Below are 13,151 nucleotides of genomic sequence, written 5' to 3'. Positions count from 1 at the left end.
TCGTCCCGGATGATCCTCCGCACAGACCGGTAGAACAGTTGCCCGCTCTTCAGGTAAGCTTCCAGGTTCTGCTCGAGGCGCTCTCGTGCAGGTTGCACAAGCCGAAGCCACGTGAGGCCGTCCCGAGGCACCGAGCCTGGGCTGCTGGTGGCCCCTGCTGCGTCCACCTATAGGCAGGTACACAAACAGGAGCAATCCGTGGCCTCAAGCTTGCCTTGATTTCAGTGCACTTTAACACTAGGTGTGTGTGTGTGTGTGTGTGTGTGTGTGTGTGTGTGTGTGTGTGTGTGTGTGTGTGTGTGTGTGTGTGTGTGTGAATAAAAGAGAATTGTGAGGAACAGAAATGAAAAAACGAGGTGTGTGTGATGATTGACATTTTTTTCGGTGGAAAATCCACCATACTGTTTCTCATATATTTATATGTTTATTCTTTGTTGATGTGATTTTAATGTGTTTGTTAAACTACATTTCAAAGCATGAAAACCACAAACAATATAATTAATTGTACAGTAACGTCTAGATGTTACAAGTTAAAAGAAACTAAAGAATTAATTACATGTAAAACCTCAAATATAGTTTACCTATTGACCTGCAGAAAATGTGCGATGCAATATGTTGGTGCATTGATGGGTTGACTGACTGCCTGGACGCAACTGAGGTTGTGGATCTACTGATGTAGCATCTATTGATGTGGATCCATGATCGAGGTTGTGGATCCGCCGTTTGGAGAGGTCCTGGGCTGAAAGGATCGAAACCTCGAGGAGGAACGGTGCCCAGCTGATGATCCATGCAGTCGGGGAACTGGTCAGTTGCTTACGGGTTAAAGTTCTTGCTTTAGGTGGAGAAACGATGTTTGAGATTTACAATTTAAATAAAGTTGAATATGGGATGTTGTAAAATTAACATCATTTACAACAATCCTTTAAATTATTTATATTTAAGTTTAGGAACAACCGATACTGTACAATTAATTGTGTGTGTGTGTGTGTGTGTGTGTGTGTGTGTGTGTGTGTGTGTGTGTGTGTGTGTGTGTGTGTGTGTGTGTGTGTGTGTGTGTGTGTGTGTGTGTGTGTGTGTGTGTGTGTGTGTGTGTGTGTGTGTGTGTGTGTGTGTGAATAAAAGAGAGAGATAGAATTGTGAGGAACAGAAATGAAAAAACGAGATGTGTGTATGTGTGTGTGTCAACTCATGTCAGGACAGGTGTGTGTGTGTGTGTGTGTGTGTGTGTGTGTGTGTGTGTGTGTGTGGTTAACTCATGTCAGGACAGGTGTGTGTGTGTGTGTGTGGTGATATTAAAATATGGTGTGACGAGAAAAAAAAATGGCATCCATACAATTTAATAATGAATGAATGAATATGAATGATCGTTTTAAGGCCATTTTCCCCGCGAGAGCAGGGGTTAGCCTTGCAATTTAATAATCACCTTATCACAATTAAAATCACAATACAATTTAATAATCACCTTATCACAATACAATACAATTTAATAATCCTTTATTTATTTATTAAAAATGGCATCCATACAATTTAATAATCCTTTATTTATTTATTAAAAATGGCATCCATACAATTTAATAATCCTTTATTTATTAAAAATGGCATCCATACAATTTAATAATCCTTTATTTATTTATTAAAAATGGCATCCATACAATTTAATAATCCTTTATTTATTTATTAAAAATGGCATCCATACAATTTAATAATCCTTTATTTATTAAAAATGGCATCCATACAATTTAATAATCCTTTATTTATTAAAAATGGCATCCATACAATTTAATAATCCTTTATTTATTTATTAAAAATGGCATCCATACAATTTAATAATCCTTTATTTATTTATTAAAAATGGCATCCATACAATTTAATAATCCTTTATTTATTAAAAATGGCATCCATACAATTTAATAATCCTTTATTTATTTATTAAAAATGGCATCCATACAATTTAATAATCCTTTCTTTATTTATTAAAAATGGCATCCATACAATTTAATAATCCTTTATTTATTTATTTTAAATGGCATCCATGCAATTTAATAATCCTTTATTTATTAAAAATGGCATCCATACAATTTAATAATCCTTTATTTATTTATTAAAAATGGCATCCATACAATTTAATAATCCTTTATTTATTTTTTAAAAATGGCATCCATACAATTTAATAGTCCTTTATTTATTTATTAAAAATGGCATCCATACAATTTAATAATCCTTTATTTATTTATTAAAAATGGCATCCATACAATTTAATAATCCTTTATTTATTTATTAAAAATGGCATCCATACAATTTAATAATCCTTTATTTATTTATTAAAAATGGCATCCATACAATTTAATAATCCTTTATTTATTTATTAAAAATGGCATCCATACAATTTAATAATCCTTTATTTATTTATTAAAAATGGCATCCATACAATTTAATAATCCTTTATTTATTAAAAATGGCATCCATACAATTTAATAATCCTTTATTTATTTATTTAAAATGGCATCCATACAATTTAATAATCCTTTATTTATTTATTTAAAATGGCATCCATACAATTTAATAATCCTTTACTTATTTATTAAAAATGGCATCCATACAATTTAATAATCCTTTATTTATTTTTTTAAAATGGCATCCATACAATTTAGTAATCCTTTATTATTTTTTTTTAAATGGCATCCATACAATTTAATAATCCTTTATTTATTTATTAAAAATGGCATCCATACAATTTAATAATCCTTTATTTATTTATTAAAAATGGCATCCATACAATTTAATAATCCTTTATTTATTTATTAAAAATGGCATCCATACAATTTAATAATCCTTTATTTATTTATTAAAAATGGCATCCATACAATTTAATAATCCTTTATTTATTTATTAAAAATGGCATCCATACAATTTAATAATCCTTTATTTATTTATTAAAAATGGCATCCATACAATTTAATAATCCTTTATTTATTTATTAAAAATGGCATCCATACAATTTAATAATCCTTTATTTATTAAAAATGGCATCCATACAATTTACTAATCCTTTATTTATTAAAAATGGCATCCATACAATTTAATAATCCTTTATTTATTTATTAAAAATGGCATCCATACAATTTAATAATCCTTCATTTATTTATTAAAAATGGCATCCATACAATTTCATAATCCTTCAGTTATTTATTAAAAATGGCATCCATACAATTTAATAATCCTTCATTTATTTATTAAAAATGGCATCCATACAATTTAATAATCCTTCATTTATTTATTAAAAATGGCATCCATACAATTTAATAATCCTTTATTTAATTATTTGAAATGGCATCCATACCATTTAATAATCATTTATTTATTTATTTTTTATGACAAGTTCTTTGCTTCACATGATGCATGATGCATGATCACAATAGAAAATTTCAGATGGAAATCTTTTATGTTTAATTGATTTGATTGAGGTTACAGCACAAGTTCCTGATGTTCTGCCTCTAAACTGCAGGCACACTTGGATTACAACAACAACAGGCATAAGGCCATTTTCCCTGCTAGAGCGGAGGTTAGCCTTGCGGTCCCCATGACAATCTTCTCCATTTTGCCCTATTTTCTGCATCTCCCCTTGTTAACCCCCGTGCCCGCATTTCTTCTTCCACCATCTTTAGCCAAGTCTATCTCGGTCTTCCACGTCCTCTACTTCCTTCTACATTAATTTCCATCACTCTTCTCACCCAGTCACTTTCATCCTTCTTCAACACATGACCAAACCATCTCAACCTGTTTCTCTTCACAGCATCCATCACAGGCTCTATTCCCATCATCTTTCGCAATTCATCATTTGTCTTCCTCTCTCTCAACGATACTCCACACATCCACCGAACCATTCGCATTTCCACCCTTTCCAGCCTTCGTTGCTGCTCTACGTTCATTACCCATGTCTCGCTCCCATAAATCATAACACTTCTCACACATGCAGCATTGCAGCATACACCTTTCCCTTCAGCTTCAACAACACTCCCCTCCTCGTCAGCACCCCACTCAGTTCCTGAAACTTCTTCCATGCACATCTCACTCTAGCAACCGCTGCCGAGTCTGATCCACCTTCTCCATTCAGCATGTCTCCTAGGTAACAACTTGGATTCAACTAGAATATTTTTTATTACTCCGACACATTCGTTTGCGATGATTAAATGGGGTTTTATTCAGTTATTGCTGTTGTGAGATCATCTATAGATTGTGGCCTTCCTCGGTAGGTGTTTTTCTTAAGCATACAACCCTGAACTTGGTTTTTGGAGTCTTTTGGAAGGATTTCTTTCTCAGGTCGATTTCGACTGAAAAAGATTTTAATTTATTTGTCCGCAGCATGTTGAAACTAGAACGGGACTTGGTAGAGAGCAAACCTCCACCAGGCTGAACAATTGATGTTTTGTATCTCGGACATGAACCAAAATCTAATCGGCTTGTTCTTGTCACCTAACCAACTCATCTAACGGTGTTGGCTTAGCGGTTAGGGTGCCAGCTTGGGATCGTAGGATCCCGGGTTTGAATCCCGGTCGATCGCTGAATTAACGCCAGGGGGGTTGACTCAGCCTGTTATTCTTCCGAGGTCGGCAAATTGAGTTGTATCCCTGTGTGTCGCAAGAGGCGACTAACAGGGTTGGCGGCAGGAAGGGCATCTGACCGTAAAACATTGCTTCAAAAAGGAGACCACGGTGCCCAAAAAAGGCCAACACCCACCCTGCGGGGAAAAAATGGCCTCTAAAGTCGGTTCTTTTTTCTTCTATATCGTTATTTTAGCCCCATCTCTCAATGGTGAAGAATCACTTTAAAATTTATAGTATCCGGATCCTCACCAAAATCGAATCATTTCGTCCTTGTTACACACCCTCTACTGAACCCGTTCCCTAAATTTCATCCAAATCCATTCACAACTTTTCGACATATCCTGTTCACAGACAGACATGCAGACAGACAAACAGGCAGACAGACAGGGGTGAAAACATAACCCTCATCCATCTTCGGTAGCTGAGGTAACAATGGGGCGATCTTGATTCAATCAAAATCTGCGGACTAGACCTGAACTCCACTTTGCACACTTGCGAAGAGTAAGAGGATATCATTATGAAGGAGGAAGTTTTTTCATGTAATGCCTGGTGTTGGCTTAACGGTTAAAGTTGCTGTACTGGCTTAAGATCCTTACTTAGGGTCTTGAGTTTGTCGCGCCGTTGAAATTAGACAAGGCGGATTGACTCGGCCTGTTATCCTTCTGAGGTTGGTAAAATGAGGACCATCTTACTGGGTAATAAACCATTGGAGTATCCTGTGTCGGAGTCTATGATTGTACTACTTGATGCATATGATCCAGTATATGGTCTAGGATTGCACTTGAAGTTATTTGATGTAAGGTCAGTACAGGTTTTTTGTGGTCACTCTGTATATACCTTATTGATGAGGAAGTTATTCAAGGTAAGGTCGGTCCTGGTTTTTTATGGTCACCCTGTATATACCTTAAGGATGAGGAAGTTATATAAGCTAAGGTCGGTCCTGGTTTTTTGTGGTCACCCTGTATATACCTTATTGATGAGGAAGTTATTCAAGGTAAGGTCGGTCCTGGTTTTTTGTGGTCACCCTGTATATACCTTATTGATGAGGAAGTTAGATAAGGTAAGGCCGATACCAGTTTTTTGTGGTTACCCTTTTGTCGTCACGTTACCCTAAACACCTTATTAGTCCTACCCCGAAGGCGATGCGAGACTTGCATTGCCTTTGTGTGTGTGTGTGTGTGTGTGTGTGTGTGTGTTTCTGTGTGTATGTGTGTGTGTGTGTGTGTGTGTGTGTGTGTGTGTGTTTCTGTGTGTTTGTGTGTGTGTGTGTGTGTGTGTGTGTGTGTGTTTGTGTGTGTGTATTTGTTACTTTGCGTGGGTCTGTGTGTGTCTGTGTATTTCTGTGTGTGTCCACTTCTATATATTTTTGCTGTAAACATGGTTTTGCTGACAACCACTTGTCTGATCGATGCAAAACTTTAAACATGGGAGGGACTCCACATGGAAAATATTTTATTGCTAACTCCAACGTCGTAGGTCATATGGTATGGCAGCCATATTAGATTAAAGGAAAAATTTGGCCATACTTTTATGCAAAACTGCTCAATTAAATAAATTGAATCTTGGCGTATGTCATCAATTCCCCATTGTGTATATAGGGTGATAGTAATGACGTCATCTGTGAAGTGGTATTCCAGCCATAATTGGTTGAATTTAAATCATTTTCCAAAAATCTGAAACGTCATATATCTTGGCGTATGTCATCAATTCCCCATTGTGTATATAGGGTGATAGTAATGACGTCATCTGTGAAGTGGTATTCCAGCCATAATTGGTTGAATTTAAATCATTTTCCAAAAATCTGATCTATGTCTCATCTATGACTCAATGTGAGTGAATAATTAAATTTATGATGTCATAGGTCACATGGTATGACAGCCATATGGGATTAAAGGAAAAAAATTAGACATTTTCTCAGTAACCACTCAATAAAAAAAATATTCAAGGAAGTTATTCCAGGTAAGGTCGGTACCAGGTTTTTTTGTGGTCAACCTGTACTTGAAACAAAGTGATCTTGGCTGAGCCATAACCCACAATATACTGCCTATGGTACACGAGGCATCCAAAGGGTCCCCAAACGAGACACAGTACTCAAAATAGTCCAGAATACACCTGAGACTTTTATATTATTCAATATATCTGTGACTCTGGTGGAGATTCGCTGTTGCTAAATCATTCTCGTGGACAAATATCACACGAGATGGTTTACCTTTACCTTCCCAGCAGCAGCCAGAGCAAGAATTTGTAATTTATTGAAATAATTTGGAATAATTCATTCCTATTCTTCCTGAAAGACTCAAGATGATCTTCAACTCTCACCAACTTGTGGTAGCAGGCGGGACACCTGGCTCAACATCCACCCGAGGGACGTGTACGAAGCAGCGATATGACAGGTTATATCTAGTCTGGTCGAGAATCGAACCCAGACTGGACAGCTCTAAGGTAATTGCTGGACAATCCTGTTGGATGTTTTTAATATACAGCTATGTAATATATAAGAGAGCTGTTGGTGTGTGTGTGTCTGTGTGTGTGTGTGTGTTTGTGTGTGTGTGTGTGTGTGTGTGTGTGTCACCATTTTTCTCAGAGTTGGTTGAACGTATCTTCGTCAAATTTTCAGAGGTTCATCAGTGTGTGCCTGGGAGTGTTTTAGGCAAAAAAGGAAAGAAAAAAAAAAGATTTTTGAAAAGAAAAAAGATTTTTGAAAAAAAAAAAGTTGTTTTTTTTTGGATTAAAAAAAAAATCGCTCGATAGTGCCTAAGCCTTTTAAAATTAATGACAGTTGTATACAAGTACACATTCGCATAAATAAATACAAAACAATCACCAGACATTTGAATACAAATAAATCAAACCATTCCAGAAGTGGACGAAGTTGGGAAAAGGGTTCTTCTTCTTCCTGATGGGCCTCACACTTTTCTCAGAAACGTGATGTACGCCACATTTACCCACCAGCATATATTCAACGAAAGGTGATGAATCCCTTTCCTCTCCTGCCAGCTCCCCCCCCCCGCCTCCTCCCCATCGCCCCCCCCCCCCCCCCCCTCCGCCTGGTATCTAATAAAGAAGACATATTTCCTTACCAATGATTATGGTTTGTTATTGAAAGATGACCATAAACTAAGCGGCGTTTCCTGGAGTATTGTCAGGATGTCATTGTGAGTACGTTTTGAACACCGCACTCCGCTCCACTCCATGAGTGCACATCTCACATGATGACTTTCAAATTCGTGTGGAGGACATGGAAGTATGACGTGGATGAATGAAATTTTAACTTGAAAATGAGGAATACCGTTTAAAATTGTTGGTGATCCTGGCAGCCGTGTATGGGTATACATCAATGAGAGTATTGACCCATGGATGTGGTGCATCGCTTACCCTGATGACGTAGGGCGCAGTACGACGGTCGGCGGTCTTGAGGGCGATGAACGCGATGGTGTCGAGGAAGGAGGCGCCAGATAGGCGACACGGACCCAGTATGGCGTGCTCGGGGATGTCACACGTGGTGAACACACTGGTGAAGATGTCCGTGAGACGCTGGTGTACCGCTCGGGTCTCTGCCTCCTGCGGATCCATCTGCCCGGTTGGTGACGGACGGGGAGGCCGAAGACCCTAAGGTAGGTTCACGACGCCAGATGTCGCGGGTTCAAAGTATATACATACAGTGTATGGATGCATGGTGCTTGGGTACATACAGTGTATGGATGCATGGTACTTGGTAGAATACGGTCTACGTCATCTACCATCATGTACGATACATATTTACACGACCGGTCAAAAGTTTTTGAACACCTCAATTTTTCCAGTTTTTATTGAAATTTAAGCAATTCAAGTACCTGAAATGGTACAAAGGTAAGCAGTAAACTGCTCGAGGTTAAAAAAAAAGTTTAGGCTAGCAAAAACGGGAAAATAATGTAAATTGCAGTTATATTGTAAAAAAAAAGGCCTTCTTCAGGGAACAAGTAATGGGTTAACAACTTACAGATATTCTGCAGCAATGTAAGTAAATTAAGCCTTGAAAGTTGATGCAAAAAATTCCTACAGGTGTCCCAACCTCTGCTGATTACTTTTTTTTTTTCTTTTTTTTTTTCTTTTTTTTTTTCTTTTTTTTGTATACAAGATCGAGGCTCGTGAAAGAGCAAACATTAATCACACAGAAAGACAAACCGACACATAAAACATATAACATCGGGAGCGGTAGACAAGATGGGGAGAGAGGGGGAAGGACACAAACACAACATTTGAGAGCAGGGACCGAGAGACATGGAGACATCGAGAGATCTGAGAGAGGGCGAGGGCTTTGGGGGGGGGGGGGGCATGGGAAGGGGGCGGTGGGAGAGGTATAAAACATATGGACACTGCCAGGACTTCGAGGAAAGAAGTTGGAATTTCAAACAAGGTGGATCTGGGGTGAATTAGCGGGGGTAGAAAAGATCAAGGTTTTGGATGGGGGAAGATAAGAGATGGTGGTGAACAGCTGTTTTAAAGACCTGGAGGGAGGAGTGGGATTGAAGGGAGTGAGGGAGTTTGTTCCAGAGGCGGGAGAAAAGAGGAATGAAAGAGTGAAGGTGAGCAGAGAGCCGAGATTTCGGCAGTTTAACCATCAGAGGGTTGCTGGCAGATCTTGTGCGACCTGTAGGAATATTTGGGGGTCTGAGCACAGAGAGAGCTGGGGGTGCAAGGCCAGAGAGGAGTCAGTAGAAGACAGAAAGACCACCTACCTGCCTGCGGTGAGTGAGTGAAAGGCCCTCAGAGATAGCTTCATCGCGGGAGATTCCAATAATTCTGAAAGCTTTGGTTTCAACAGCGTGAAGCCGAGCTAGGTGTGAGGCAGGAGCACCGGCCCATAGGGGAGAACAGTATTCCATTGAGCTGCGGATGAAAGCCTTGTATGTGGTGAGGAGCTCAGGTGTGCCGAGGAAGGACTTCGCACGACGGAGGATGCCCAGTCGGCGACTGGCTTTGGAGGCCAGCTTGGAAATGTGGTTTTCCCAAGAAAGATCATGGCAGATAGTGAGACCCAAAAGCTTGAGCGACAGAACTTCTTGGAGAGGATTGTTGAGAAAGTAGATGGGAGGGTTGTCCAGTCGATCTTTTCGGAGAGACATAGTAAGAGTGAGATTTGTCAGGATTGAAAGACATGTTCCACTTGTTTGACCAGTCTGTGATTTTGTCCAAGTCTTCAGAGAGTGAGGAGGCTGCAGACTGCCGATCTGAGGGAAGAGGAATGGAGTGGCAGAGAGTGGAGTCATCAGCAAAGAGATAGAGAGGATTTTCAAGAGAGTCAGAGAGATCATTGATGAAGACCAGAAAAAGCACGGGGCCCAGAACACTGCCTTGGGGAACTCCAGCCTGAACAGGAAGAGGAGATGAGAGAAACCCATTCAGGGCCACACGTTGATGACGACTAGAGAGGAAGTCCGCCAGCCATGCGTGGAGATTTCCATGGATACCAAAGGAGGAGAGTTTGGTGAGCAGAGCGGGGTGCCAGACCGTGTCGAAGGCACGTGATATGTCGAGGGAGACAGCTCTAATTTCCTGTTTGGCATTGAGGACCTCCATCCATTGTTTTACAAACCTTGATTACAAACCCCCTGTCTGTATAAAATCAGTATTGGAACAGACTGTTATTACACCCTCTGAAGCATTATTTGGACAATATTGCGCTACAGGACGTAGTATATTGGAAACTGGAGGAACTCTGACAGGAAGAGGTCTGCACACCCAAAGCCACAACAGAATCAGAAGACAAGTTTCTGAGAGTTAACAGCTTGCGTGATCGGCGGCTCACAGGACAACAGCTTCAAGCACAGCTCAACACTGGTCGAAGTAAAACAAGTCTCAGTTTTCAACTGTGAAGAGAAGACTTTGAGCTGCAGGTTTGACAGGTCGAGTGGCAGTAAGAAAGCAATTGATAAGATGGCAAAATAAGAAAAAGAGGCTTGCCTGGGCCATGAAGCACCGCCAGTGGACTACTGAAGACTGGAAGAAGGTCTTATGGACCGATGAATCAAAATTTGAAATCTTTGGTTCATCACACAGGGTTTTTATACGCCATCAAGTAGGCGAAAGGATGGTTCCTCAGTGTGTGACACCAACTGTCAAACATGGAGGAGGAAGCGTGATGGGCTGGGGCTCTTTGCTGGATCCAGAGTCAGTGACTTGCACAAAGTGACTGGCACCCTGAACCAAAAGGGGCTACCACAGCATTTTGCAGCGCCATGCAATACCCTCTGGTATACGCCCGGTTGGTCAGGGATTTATCCTACAGCAAGATAATGACCCTAAACACACCTCCAGGCTATGTCAAAACTACCTTTGAGGAAACGAACAAGACGGTAGGCTTCAAATCATGGAATGGCCAGCACAGTCTCCAGACTTAAACCCCATCGAGCTGGTTTGGGATGAACTGGACAGAAGGGTGAAAGCAAAGGAACCTACAAGTGCAACACATTTGTGGGCTTGTTGGGAAGAACTTCCCGAACAATATTTGATTTCCATTGTAGAAAGAATGCCACGAGTGTGTTCGGCGGTTATATCTGCAAAAGGTGGCGACTTTGCTGAGTCCAAAATTTAAATTAAATTTTGTTAAACAAAATGATTCTATGATTTCTTTTTATCTCCAATTGTTTATTGGTTCACGAGTTATCAAACAGAGTGACCACTATATTCGTCATGGGTGTGTGTCTGTCTGTCTGTCCGCAGCATAACTACCCGATGATATCATCCGGTCTTGATGAAACTTGGGTGGGAGGTCGATATAATGATCTAGTTGTGTCCTGCCTACAGTGGGCGTATTGCGCCCATTGTGGGCGGAGCGACGCCCGAAAAAGATGCATTGTTAGGGGTAATCGAGTTCAAGCTCCATCTTCTCCGAGGGAGTTGGTGGAATCTGACAGGGGTTTCGGTATTTGGTTAGGCCAATGTCATGTGTCTAGCCCCACGGAGCTCGATTTTTCATTTTCGCCCCAAGGTCAAGGTCACAAGATCACGAAATTTAGAAAAGTCGATTTTTTATGGTTTTATTACATTGTTCGCTTCCTGATAGGGTGAAAAGTCGTACATGATCTTATATTATCACATACATCATGAAATACAAGTTTTCCAACAAATTTCAGAATCTTCGACCTTTGACCTTTGAAGGTCACAAAGGTCAAAGTTTCAAAGTTGTCGAATTGAACCGAATTTTCGGTATTGTGTAGCTAGCTAACCTCATAACTGATTATACATTATTTTCTATCTCATTTCAAGGTCAGTAACCTTCGTTTTGACATTTCCGGGCCTGGCCTGTCCGGGCCTGTTTCGGTTATAGTCCGTCTTTTGTCATTTAATACCGCTCGCTCGTGAACCATCGTCGTCTCCTGACTTGTTTGTTCTATGCTTAATTTCAGAGTACATTGAGACAATCAACTGCGTAAATTTCAATAAAAACCTGAAAAATTGAGGTGTTCTAAAACTTTTGACCGGTAGTGTACATTTCACTTTATTACCTTTAACTGTCCGAGTCACATTCCCCTGCATGGAGGTCTTGTTTACCTGTGTATATAAAATCGATGCTCAACCCACACTGCTTCATTCACCGATCTATCCTCATTCATAAGAACAAAGTGAAAGATCCGTCGATCATTCACGAATCGACCTTGTTATTCCCACTAGGCAACTGATCTGTGAACAAGATTCACTCTACAGAGGGTGGATGTTTGGTCCTTCACTTGCACTACTATATAATATATATATATATATATATATATACACACACACACACACACACCCACACACACACACACACACACACACACACATCTCGTTTTTCATTTCTGTTCCTCACAATTCTATCCCTCTCTTTCATTCACACACACACACACACACACACACACACACACACACACACACACACACACACACACACACACACACACACACACACACACACACACACACACACATACATAAGGGAAATGTTTGTTTGCTTGTTTGTGAACCTACTCTGAGCTCCCAAGGTTAATCACCACAAAACTTTATAGGATACCCTTGTTACCACGAGGCACCGAAATAGGGTTTGAAAACAGTTATTTTCTCACAATTCATAACCTATAAACACCCGAGCCACCACCTGTCGCCATGATCTCCGATCGTCGATCCACAAATACAAAGCTTTATAAAAAGCCCATTTTTTTCGGATTTCAACTGTATAATTCTATATAATTGCACTCAAATATTATTATATATCCATATAATTCTCCATAATTGCACTCGTATAATATTATATATCTATATAATCTATATATATATAAAACACAGTTTGTGTGTGTGTGTGTGTGTGTGTGTGTGTGTGTGTGTGTGTGTGTGTGTGTAATGTTACCGATAGACTCCTAAACGGAGAGGCTCACGTGCTTGATATTTGGCATAGACATGGCCATTGAGCCTGGGAAGGACATGGCCTACCTAAAATATTTGACGAGATCCATATTTTGTATTCATATTTACCTCAGCGCATTTCAGCGAGGAACATTATACACGGAATCTCAGCCGGTGGCAGAGCAGTGCGCT

General features: G+C 39.8%; 1 protein-coding gene across 1 annotated transcript in view; it reads right to left on the bottom strand.

The window, feature by feature from the left end:
• PRDM8 (PR/SET domain 8) overlaps positions 1-8,177 on the bottom strand; it is a 9,413-nt gene extending 1,236 nt beyond the window's left edge. Inside the window, exons 1-2 of the mRNA XM_078782847.1 lie at positions 7,980-8,177; positions 1-167 (exon numbers count right to left, since the gene is read on the bottom strand). The exon at positions 1-167 is cut by the window's left edge and continues 77 nt beyond it. Of these exons, the coding sequence (XP_078638973.1) occupies positions 1-167; positions 7,980-8,177 (365 nt within the window). The remainder of the gene's footprint in view (positions 168-7,979) is intronic.
• Between the last annotated feature and the right edge of the window lie 4,974 nt (positions 8,178-13,151).

This window comes from Myxine glutinosa, chromosome 8, assembly GCF_964187855.1.
Source record: "Myxine glutinosa chromosome 8, kmMyxGlut1.1, whole genome shotgun sequence".
NCBI lineage: Eukaryota > Metazoa > Chordata > Myxini > Myxiniformes > Myxinidae > Myxine > Myxine glutinosa.
The sequence above is the reverse complement of the archived record's forward strand: the minus strand, read 5'-3'. Positions and strand labels throughout refer to the sequence as shown.